The sequence below is a fragment of the Sceloporus undulatus genome, chromosome 8 (assembly GCF_019175285.1).
Source record: "Sceloporus undulatus isolate JIND9_A2432 ecotype Alabama chromosome 8, SceUnd_v1.1, whole genome shotgun sequence".
Taxonomy (NCBI): domain Eukaryota; kingdom Metazoa; phylum Chordata; class Lepidosauria; order Squamata; family Phrynosomatidae; genus Sceloporus; species Sceloporus undulatus.
Genome location: NC_056529.1, coordinates 3247060 through 3258767, shown reverse-complemented (window position 1 = coordinate 3258767; position 11708 = coordinate 3247060). Strand labels below are relative to the sequence as shown.

The following is an 11708-nucleotide window of genomic DNA, read 5'->3' as shown; positions in this document are numbered from 1 at the left end:
ATGGTGGAAATAGACAAACATCTTATCTGGAACGGCTTCTGTCCTTCGGAGGTGAAGCCGGGGGTGTATATTAAACTTTCACAAGGATTGCAACCAGTGTTTATTAGAAGCTACAACAGAGGAGGGTAATCCCACATTTTTGCAGCTCCAGATAAAGAAAATCTGGGGTGGAGATACCAAGACTTCTCAGACTGGAACGAGAAGCAAAACCTAACCATTGCGGCTTGCTGCCTTGGACTATTGTAGATAGGAAAGCATTGCTGTTGGCTGCATCCCTTGGATGATCTTGAAGTGGCACAAGAGGAACTATAGGGAGGAACAACAAAAATTGGTCAAGCAAGGAAGGCCCCCAGCTGCGGAGAGATAATATATAAGGAACAGAAGTGGGCGAAAGAGGAAGGATTGTGTTGGTGGCCCTGCGTGGATCAAGAGGTTGTAACCTGGTCATGGTAAGTAAGCCCATTTACTTGCAAGGAAGTCCAACTGGACCCAAAGGGACTTACCTGCAGAGTAAGCTTGCACAAGACTGCATCCTTCAAAGGTTTGGGTGGGAATCCTGAGCAAGCTTTTATTCCTCCCAAATGCAGATTGTTTGGTCCTATCTTCCTGGATTAATGGCTTAGCCCTTTATATGAATTTCTTTGTTTCTGCTGAATAAGAGAAACTCCTGATTTTCCTTTCCTTTTTTGAGTTACAATAGTTGGAAAGAAGAGGTTGTATCCAGGCTTCAGATACAATGAGGACCAAGGGTATAAAAAGGACTTAATTTAGTCATGGCTAACTTGAGTCTCATTGATTTCAATGGATGCAATTATTGTATGGAGTTTATCACTCTGGGGCTAATTTTGGCATTAAAGAGACATTAAAGCGCATTTAAAACATCTTGCAAATAAAGGGAAACTGGAGGGTAATTGCACAAATGATTTTCACACCCAAATGCGCAAATAGTGATGCCAGACATGCATTGTCACTGAAATCCCGGAAGTAAAAAGATGCACATTAATGCTTTTTTTGTGATCACTTTTGTGCAACGTCGCATGAAATCCGTTTTGTGATTTTTCTGGGATATTCACAGGATAAAACTCCTGATCTCGTTCATGTGATACATTCCTATGTGTATATAAGCTCAAATGCACACGCACACTAACTTATGTCCCACTGATTTCAATGCATGCAGTTTGTGTGTTGGGCCACAACTTTCCTTCACCTCCATTCATGTTCCCCAGTGCTCTCCGTTCATGTTCACCAATGCAGCTACTGTGGCTGAATGCAAAAGCAGACCTTGGGAAGAACTGGATGGAAATGGGGGATTTCAGCAGGTGTTGCTTTGTAGTTCTGAGGCTGCCTTGTCATGCAAGACAAGGTACAGCTGCCCTGTCTCCCTTTTCTCTTTTCCCTTCCAGAAAATGACCATAGTGAGCTGGCTCCTGACTCTAGCACTCTTCCTACCTGTCCTTGCAAATTATAGTGGTAAGATTTCATCTCCTTTACTAATTTACTCTGCATTTACACACATGTGCAAAGGGGATTCCAGTGTTTTTTGAGTAGTTTTATAGTACAGATTGAGTCTCCCTTATTGGGAAGGCTTGGGACCAGACATGCTTCGGATTTCGGAATACCTTTACTTGCAGGTACATCATGGAATGCAAGTGCAAATAATGGAATGATGTACATAATGGAATACCTGTGTTTACAGGTTCATAATATACTTGTAATACACCTGTACACAATATGTCTGTAATATCCCTGTACTGTACATAATATCCCTGTACATAGTATACCTGTATTTGCAAGTATATAATGAGATACCTTGGAGAGGGGACCCAAGCCAAAACACAAAATTGATTTATGTTTCTTATTCACCTTACACACATAGCCTGATGGTAATTTGATGCACAAATGGTGTGCATGAAACAAAGTTTGTGTACACGAAATCCTCAGAAAGCAAAGGTGTCACCACATCTCAGCCAGGCATGAATAATGTTGCTGCTCTTGGGGGATATTTTGGACTTCTGCATAAGGGAGACTCAATCTGTAGTTTGGATAAGATGGCTGCAGTTCTCTCCTAAACCATTTTAAAAGGGAAGATATCTGGAGGCTTTGGAAATGTCCTGGTGAGTTTGTGGGCCACACAATAAAGTTAGGGCCACAGGTCACACTTTCCCAATGATTGCAATATATAGAACTAGGCAACCATCCTCAGCAACAGAAATTGGGATGTTAGCAAGAGCAACCTCCATCTGATGTTAAGGTTTAAGGAGGAAGCTCTCCTCTGGTGGCTCCTTTGTTCTTGGGTGGATGATGATGATGATGATGATGATGATGATGATGATGATGATGATAATAATAATAATAATAATAATAATTTATTTATTTAACCTGTGACCTTCCTTCTCTGCCCTGGATCAATGGGATGACACCGATGTCTCCTGCCTTAGGTCACCTGATGGAAAATGAGACCCCGAAAGTGGAAACGGCCCTGCGTCCCCGGAGGAACCTGGACCTTTGCTTCCCAAGCCCATGTCGTCACGAAGGAGACTGCAAGGTGGTTGACAATAACGTGACTTGTACCTGTAAGCCAGGTTTCACTGGCCCGCTTTGTAAAGGTAAGGCAGCCCTGCCTAGTAATGGCTTTCAGGTTGCCCTGTGGCTAGGATCAAAAGCCTTGAGGCTTCAGGGCCAAAATCTGAAACTCAGGCTGCAGAAATCCACACTGCAGAAATAATCGGCTCCGGTGCCACCACAAACTACCATTCCCAGAATGCCATAGCACCTAGCCATGGCAGTTACAGTTGTGTCAGACTAGATGATTTCTGCAGTGCGGACACAGCCATAGAGACATCTCCTCTTGATGGCATAAAAAGATGGTCCCTGGAGATGCCATTAAGCAAGATATCTTAAGCAGCAACTATAGGTGCTCAAAACCTGTCCTCCATTTTGAGCATGACTAAGAATTGTGAGTTTATAGTTATATGAGTGTTTTTAGCTTTTATTTTGGAAGGGCCTCTGTGGTCCCCCCCCTTGAATCAGGGACGTAGCCAAGGGGGGGGGTTCTTGGGGTCCGGACCCCCTTTCCATTAGAAAAATGAATGGTGTGTGCTGCTGCGCCACCGCACCCAAGCCCCAAAATAATGGTGGCACTTAGTCTGGACCCTCCCTTCCTAAAATCCTGGCTACGTCCCTGCTTGAATATCCTACATTGGAGAATATCTTGTCCTCCTTTGGGGCTAGGCCATCTGGTCATCCTGTTTCCATGTCAGTCGGGAAGCGAGTCGACTCCAGGTTTTATTCTTTGATTGTTTTATTACAAAAAGTGGGGTATAAATAAATTATTATTATCATCATCATTATTGTGTGTGTCGTCTCCCTCTCCAGAAATGATGGTCAAATTGCAATGCGAAGAAGAATATATGAAGATGCTGGTAAGGAAGGAGGTGTTTGAGATGCTGAAGATCCCCATGGCTTTGGTCCATCTGAAGAGGAACACTTGCAAAGTCTTTGAGCAGGACGAAGATGGAGCCAGTTTCTGGGGAGCGGTGCTGACTGGTCAGAACCATACTTCATGTGGGTCTGATATCAAGGTGAGACTCTGGCGGGACTCAGAAGATGACCTCATGAACACAAACATTGGGGTGGCTTTGAGGTCAAGATGTGGTCAAAGCTGGTGACCTCTGGTGGCTTCCTGGGTCTCATCTGCACTGCAGAAATAATGCAGTTTGACACCGCTTTAAACGCCACGGCTCAATGCTATGGAACCCTTGGATCTGTGGTTTGGTTCAGCCTTCTGTGCCGACTCTGTTTTCCAGGTCAACGGTTCGCACGTGTCCTATGCCAACGTCATTGAGTCAGACGGAGAGGATCAAGGCGTCATCACCAGAAGCATCCTCACCAAGGTCCACTTCTCCTGCATCTATGCCTACAAACGTGTGGTTGGCCTCGTCTACCCAGTCAGGGCAATGGACACGTATGTTTCTGCTTGACCACAAATATATATATATATATATATATATATATATATATGGTGGATTTCCCACCACCTCTGGAGTTCGTTTTGGGGTTTTAGCTGCTTCTGACAGTCTGGACAGATCCTGATGGAGAATTCAGAACTAGGCATTTTTTAAAGGTAATAATTGTACAAGTTGAGTCTTCTTTATCCAGTCTCTGTAGTGGTTTCCGCTTTGGACTATGACTCTGGAAACCAGATTCAAATCTCTATACTCAGCCACAGGTGGCCTTGGGCAAGACATTCTCTCTCAGCCTCTAGAGCAGAGGTTCTCAACTTTGATCCTCCAGCTGTTTTGGACTTCAACACCCAGAAGCCTTTTCCAGCATGGCCAATGATGAGGGAATCTTGGAGCTGAAGTCAAAAACATCTGGAGGACCAGAGGAAGGCAAGGGCAAACCTACTCTGAACAAATCTTGCCAAGAAAACCCCATGATAGGATTGCCTTAGGGTCACCATAAGTCAGAAACAACTTGAACCCACACAACCATAAGGATGCACCTACACTGTAGATATCACACAGTTCCACACTCTCGGCGAAAACCCCATGGTAGGGTTGCCATAAGTCAGAAATGACTTGAAGGCACCCAACAACAACTGGGAAGGGCACAATCCACCCATCTCTCTCTCTCTCGCCTCTCTCTTTTGTTGGAATGCAATCTAATTTGTTGGACTTTGAACTCAGTTTGCAACAACTGGAGTAAGCTGGGGACAAAGGGAGAGAAAGAAACTGGGGCATTTTAAAAGGAGCTGAGAAAGTGGGATGGCAGAGGATCGTCCCTGCTAAGTTGGAGAACATGACTTCCCCATAGACACACACATTCCCACCTTTGCATGAAGTGTAAGAGGGAAATGTATGTGCTATGTTTTCCTAGCCTGGTCCAGTTTGCCGTCAAGGAAGGGGACTTCACGGTGTCCATGGCACTCTATGACAGTGAGACCTACCAGCAAGCCTACCGCCAGCAGCCCCTGGTTTTGCTCATCACGGACGTCCTCTATGTCCTCCTCCAAATCGAAGGGCAGGACCAGGTGAAGTACTTCTTCCTCAGTGTGGAGGACTGCTGGGGCACGCCGACGGCTGACCCGAACCACGTGACAAAGCACCCGCTGATCATGAAGGGGTGAGAGATGGGGGCAAGCCTGGGAGCGGTGGGCATGGCTGGAACATGGCTGGCATGCCAAGATCTCAGGGACTGGCACTGTCAGGTCCTAGGTCTTCTCTGGTTCCTGGAAGGAAGGGAAGAGCCTCAGTGTGAGAGTGCTGTCTTGAAAATGTTTATTATTTGTGTCTGTGTGTTCTTTTTTCTTAGATTGAATGGCATGAGTAAAAACGTTTCTATTTAAGCAGGCATTTTAATATATAATCATGCTAGGGTGGCTTTTGGGGGGGTTAGTCATGCCTTTTAGCTTTTGTACATTTTCTTGTGCTTTTATACAGTTTTTAGATGATTTTAAATATTTTTATATTTTTATTGTAACTTTTAAAAATGTTTTTTATCGATGAGCTGCCTTGGGTCCCTTCTGGGAGAAAGATGGCATACAAATGAAAATCATCATCATCATCTCCTACTTAATGACATTGCCAGGGGTTTAATCACAGTTTTTGTCCCTGAAATCTTGGGGGATGGCACTAACCTGCCAACCCTGCCGCCTTGGCAAATGCATGGCAAAGGTGTGTTAGGATAAAGTTGGCTATTTAAGTCTGAAACGTGATATGTTTCTTTCCTTCCAGGTGCCCGCATGACAAGACGCTGACTTTCCTAAATGAGATTGGAACCAGTACGGTGGCAAAATTCAGTTTTCAGATGTTTCAGTTCAAAAGCTACTCAGAGGTATTTCTGCATTGCCAGGTTCGCCTGTGCATGCCAGATCCTCAGGTGCCCTGTGCCAAGGTAAGTTCTCTCTCTGTGTGTATATGTTTGTGTGTATGTGTGTGGGGGGGGCATAAGTGGGCAAAGTGCAGCCTTTGGGTCTCACATTTGCATTCCCAAAGACCCTCCAACAGTCCTCCAAACCCCCTCAACCTGTCAATCATTGCTTTTGGATTACAGGAATGTCCTGTCAAAAGGAAAAGCAAGAGAGAGTTGGTCAGTGGCTACCAGAAGATCGTCTCCTATGGTCCCATTCAGTTCCTGGTTCCATCAAACCTGGAAACCCGGAACGCCAAAGACCCAGAGTCCCTCTGGAGTACGTACCTGTCTCTGGGTCAGCACAACCCCACATTCAATCCATGGCAGATGATGCTTTCTGAGTTTCTGCCATGGCCCCCAGGGTTTTTTGAGGCAGTTGCATCATCTTCTCTTTCTCTTTTTCAGGGCTGCAGCTGTGGATCCCAGGTGCAATGGTTTCTGCAGGCATCGCTGCGGTCTTTGTCTTGATTGCTGTTGCAAAAGCCATGAAGAAATGAGCAACGTTGTCAACGGCGGGGTCTGAAATAAATCTCGATTGCAAACCATGGCGGGGCAGGGATGTGCCTTACTCTACTACAGGAGGGTCCCTGGCTCACAAGGATGCTTGGGCCTGGTCCTGTGTTGATGTGGTAGGAGAAGCTCTGTAACATGCCTGTAATATTCACATATCAAGTAAAAAAGGGCCTAGTTTCTACAAGCAAAGATTTTGTCCAACTGCTCCTGAGGGGGAACGCACATGTGCCTAAGAAACCAAAAAGTCAGTCGCTTAAAAAACAGACCACTCAACTCACCCCTTGCTTTATACATGCATAAACAACTACGACTTCCTCCTTCCAGTTACACTCCTTGCAACAAGCATGGTTAGAAAATTCTAGGTTAGTCTTTCTGAAGATGGCTTGCCACACTCCAACTGTGTACAGTGAGCCCTTGGTATGGGTTTGGGTCCAGGACACACACATACCCCTGATGGATACCAAAATCCATGGATGCCCAAGTCATAGAATAATACAGTTGGAAGAGACCCCAAGGGACCTGATCCAGTCCAACCCCATTCTGCCATGCAGGAACTCTCAATCAAAGCATTCCCATTGACAGATGGCCATCCAGCCTCTGTTTAAAGACCGCCAAAGAAGGAGACTCCAACACTCTATATATTCCACTATCAAACATCCCTTACTATCAGGATGTTCCTACTAATGTTGAGGTGGAATCTCTTTTCCTGTAGCTTACATCCATTGCTCTGGGTTCTAGTCTCTGGAGCAGCAGAAAACAAGCTTGTTCTCTCCTCAATATGACACCCCTTCAAATATTTAAAGAACTATTATCATATCACCTCTTAACCTTTTCTTCTCCAGGCTCAACATCCCCAGTTCCCTAAGTTTCTTCTCATAAGGCATGGTTTCCAGACCCTTCAACATTTTAGTTGTAAACCACTTAGACACTACTTAGGCGGTATGAAGCGGTATATAAATGAAGCTTGTTTTGTTTTTAGTTGTCCTCCTTTGGACAGGCTCCAGTTTCTCAAAATCCTACACATCCTGTGTACAATGGCATAGATAGTTAAATGGTGCCCCTTGTATCAAATGGCAAAATCAAGGTTTGCTTCGGGGGAGTTGTTGGTTTGTTTTTTGGAATATTATCCAAGCCATGGATGGTTGGATCTGTGGAGAAAGACGGACAACTTTATTTGGTCAGTCCCCTTGCTGCATCCTGTTCTGTTGCCAGATGGCATCTTTGCACGCAGGCAGAAGATACATGTGCAAGCGAAAGGTATCAAGAGAACCAGTGTGGTATATTGGAGAACATGGCTAGGTAAGCCAGTGTGGTGTAGTGGTTGGACTAAGACTCTCGAGATCAGGTTTCGAATTTTTACACATATGTATCAACATTTAATTAGCTTCACTTTCCTGCTCAAATTCACATCTATTAGCCTTCTGTCTGCCAAAAAATGTGCAGCCATCCGAATCCATGTAAAGCAGATGGACAGCTACACATTCGATAATACATAATCCTTATGGATACTTCATGGTTAAAACTTTCTGTGAAGTTTACCCCGAACTCCTCTGAATCACGTGTGGCACGTATTTGAATAGAAAGAGGAGTATTGTGTAGACAAGATCTAAAACACATTGTTCTAACCAGATAAAGTGAAAGGGAAGGGTCTTGGGAAACATTAACGTCAGTCCAATGCACATGAAATTTAATCCTCACAAGTTTTGTGAGCTGTATTTTCTTGGGATGTGTCAATGCTGCATTGCCTCTCCCTACTGAACGGAATGAATATTTTTCTTCAGTACTTTCTGCCCCAGATGAAAAGGGCTTCATTGTTCTTTCAGTTATGCCCAGGAGGAAAGCGGAAGCCTGGACAGATGGCTGGAACATGTGCTCAAAGGTGGGGCAGATCTGGCACCAGGGTGGCACTGAATTAACCTTGTACCAACCTTCAAGGATCGACATTTGGTGGGACACAGAATCCTAGCTTTGGGTTTTCAATGACGGAAAGCCCATCTTTTAAATAAATTCCAAAAGCACCTGCAAAAGGTGTCACTAACAAGACTGATAGTTTTAATAAAGGCATTTCAAACTTTAAAGTATTCTCACCAACTTTGTACACCATATATCTTCTTTAAAAAAAAATATTTACATTTAAAAAAAGTGAGAGATGCCATGAGATTGTTATTCAAGGGTGAAAATGTCCGCACCCTGCTATTCGTTTCCCCACTCCATGGTCCAAATATAGGCAATAGTACATATAAACATTGCGGCATTTGTTGTGTTGAGTGTCCAAGGAACTTGCAAGGGTTCCCAGCATAGGTTCATATGCTGGTGCTGTTGGACTGTAGCTTTATGCTGTTAGACGTCGAACACTGCATAGAGGAAGTTTTGCGGGATTGCAGCATTTTTGCCAAATACCAAAGGAAGATAAGGAAGCCTATGGCGAGAGGAGAGAGAGATATTAAGGTTAGCAACAACTGGAGAAAACTGAGGAACCAGGCAAGAGAATTACAATGTTTCAGGACTTTTCCTCTTCTACATCACTCCACTTCCAAAGCCCAAAACTCCATGGAGGTATGCAAAATGCCATAGGTTTGATCCCTGGTTCTCCAGGTAGGGCTACAAGTAAAGTTATCCTGTTTGCAACTCTGGAGAAATGCTGTTACTACTACTACTACTACTTATTATTATTATTATTATTATTATTATTATTATCCCGCTTCTCCAGACAGATCGAAGTGGCTAACAATAAAAGCATCTGTAAAATATAATAAAATATAATAATATCATAATTGTATCCCAGACTCTCCCAAACCCTCCCTCCCACAATAAAATACAATTAAATTATTAAAAAAATATTAAAACAATTATTAAAATAGGGCAGAGGCAGTTGGAGCAGTTGTTAAACAATTGATTTAATGAATAGAAGGTTGCTGGAACGTTAATCTCGAAAGGCCAGATTATTAGACAGGATCTGAGCTAAACGAAAGAGCAATCCGACCTAAGGCTTGCGCAATTGTTGTTGTGCCTTCAAGTAGTATCTGTCTTATGGCAACTCTAGGCCAAACTTAATCCTGATGTTCTTTTGGTCAGGTTTCTCCAGTTTTCACTCTAGCAATCTTAGGCAAATGTTTCTCCTGCAGCAATGTTCTCTCCCCATAACCTCTTCTTCTTGTTGTGTGCCTTCACGCCTTTTCTAACTTACGATGACACTATAGCAAAATTTCCTTGGCCAGATTTCTTCAGAGGTTTGCCATGGCCTTCCTCTGAGACTGAAAAGTGTGACTTGCCCAAACGCCCAGTGGGTTTCATGGCCAAGAAGGGATTCCAATCCTGGTCTCCTGGAGACCAGTCCCAAATCTCACACCGTTACTCCATGCTGGCTCTATGATATGATATATAATGTATGTATATACCATTGCCCCATTGATGTGGCAACCACCAGATGGCACTGGCTCCAGGGTTCCCATCCGTGTGAATTGCAAATGCAGAGGAGAAGAGAAAATGGCAAACCCAGAAGGGAGGAGAGCAGCGGAGGGAACCAGTCCTGGCTCACTCACCTTGGAAAGAGTTAATGATGGTGAAGAGGTAGATGGCCACCAACTTGAAGGTCCCGGAGGAGAAGGCAAAGAAGGCCAGGCCCCAGGGGATGCCCAGCACACAACTCAGCCCCACAAGCATCACCGCATACTCCCACTGGTGTTCCCGGTGCCTCAGCCTGAGGATCTCTCGCACCATTGCAGCCAGCATGATGGTGTTGAAGAAGAGCACCAGGCTCAAGAACCCCAAGTTCAAGAAGTTGTTGATCTCCTTCTTTGTGATCCAGCAACTGGAAAAGAAGGGGAAGGGTGGAAAGATGTCAGAACTTGGCTGCCTTTTGGCCACCCCTAAACTGTGGAATGACCTGCCAGGGGAGATTGGACAGCGGAATATACGATGCTCCCTATGAATGCAACCTAGAGAGGTGGTTGTTGTTATATCCCCAAGAGCTTACATGGTTGCATTGGCAGGTCTCTTGAAGGAATCGTAGACTTCCAAGGAGAATGGCCCATAATATGATTGATCAATCAAAAAGATCAGAGATACAATGACCATGGGAAGTCCTGTAAGCAGAGAACAGAACAAAGTTAATCCTTCTGCCTTACCTCATTCTTTGTGGTCCTCCGAGCCCAGCCTGCGCATGCATTGGTTTTATTTTTAAGTGTTTATGGGTCACTTAACCACTACATGTTCAGTCTCTCCCTTACCTGGAATTTCAAAATCCAAAATATTCCAAAAGCCAAAACATTTTTCATGGGTGGCAGAGACAGTGGCACCTTTGCTTTCTGATGGGCCTGCGCACCCAAACTTTGTTTCTTGCACACAATTATTAAAAGTGCTGTACAAAATTACTTTCAGGCTACGTGTACAAGGTGCAGATGAAATGTTAATGAATTTTGTGTATAGCCATCTCAAAGATATCTCATTTATGCATCTGAGGAAGTAGACTTAAGTCTACAAAAGCTCATGCTGCCAACTTCTTTCCTTTGGTTAGTCTTAAAGGTGCTACAAGATCTCTCTACATATCTCACTTGTGTGTGTGTGTGTGTGTGTGTGTGTGTGTGTGTGTGTGTGTACACTGTATGTATGTATGTGTATACACACACACCCCTTGGAGTCTCCATCTTTGGAGGTCTTTAAACAGAGGCTACAGGGCCATCTGTCGTCAGTGCTTTGATTGTGAGTTCCTGCATGGAAGAATGGGGTTGGACTGGATGTTTATGGCTTTTGGAATATTTGTATTTGTGTGTACACACACACACACACACACACACACAAATACAGGTATTCCAAAAGCCATAAAAATCTGAAATCCCAAACACTTCAGGCCCCAAGCATTTCATATGGGGGAGACTCAACCTCTATTGACTGAGATCTTGTAGGTTAAAGTGTAGAGTAACTACACTTTGGAGATTTAGAGGCTTGCACAGCAAAAAGGAACTTTTCCCTAGCTCTGGGCTTTGTAGTAATCCATTCGCACAAAGCACCAGCTACATTTACTATCTCTGTGTAGGATATTTTCTCTCCTAGTCCAGGTTTGTAAAGGACTGGGCACCACAGAGCATTACATTGCATGGGCGGCATCCAGTTTGTGCCCAACTGACCCCATGCCACCCGAGGCACTCACCCCAGCCCACCAGGCATAGCTTGAGGAGAAAGTGCTTGACGTAGGAGTTGAAGACCTCAATCACCAGCCGGTAGAGGCAGTAGCCCTCGATGCCCATCCAGGTCAAGCACGCAAGGACGCCAAAGTGCAAGAA

General features: G+C 44.4%; 2 protein-coding genes across 2 annotated transcripts in view; one reads left to right on the top strand and one right to left on the bottom strand.

Moving 5' to 3' along the window:
* The first annotated feature begins 252 nt into the window (after positions 1–252).
* On the top strand, positions 253–6452 carry LOC121914892 (uromodulin-like). The gene is made up of 9 exons (XM_042438677.1): positions 253–449; positions 1404–1470; positions 2439–2606; positions 3376–3581; positions 3807–3964; positions 4879–5124; positions 5736–5895; positions 6055–6190; positions 6319–6452. Exons 1-9 carry the CDS (start codon positions 447–449, stop codon positions 6408–6410), a joined length of 1236 nt encoding a protein of 411 aa, XP_042294611.1. The 5' UTR covers positions 253–446; the 3' UTR covers positions 6411–6452.
* Positions 6453–8455: 2003 nt separating this feature from the next.
* Positions 8456–11708, bottom strand: part of LOC121914891 (adhesion G-protein coupled receptor G1-like) — a 21079-nt gene continuing 17826 nt past the window's right edge. The window contains 4 exon segments of the mRNA XM_042438676.1: positions 8456–8845; positions 9969–10237; positions 10403–10511; positions 11576–11708. The exon segment at positions 11576–11708 is cut by the window's right edge and continues 9 nt beyond it. Of these exon segments, the coding sequence (XP_042294610.1) occupies positions 8730–8845; positions 9969–10237; positions 10403–10511; positions 11576–11708 (627 nt within the window). The 3' untranslated portion in view covers positions 8456–8729.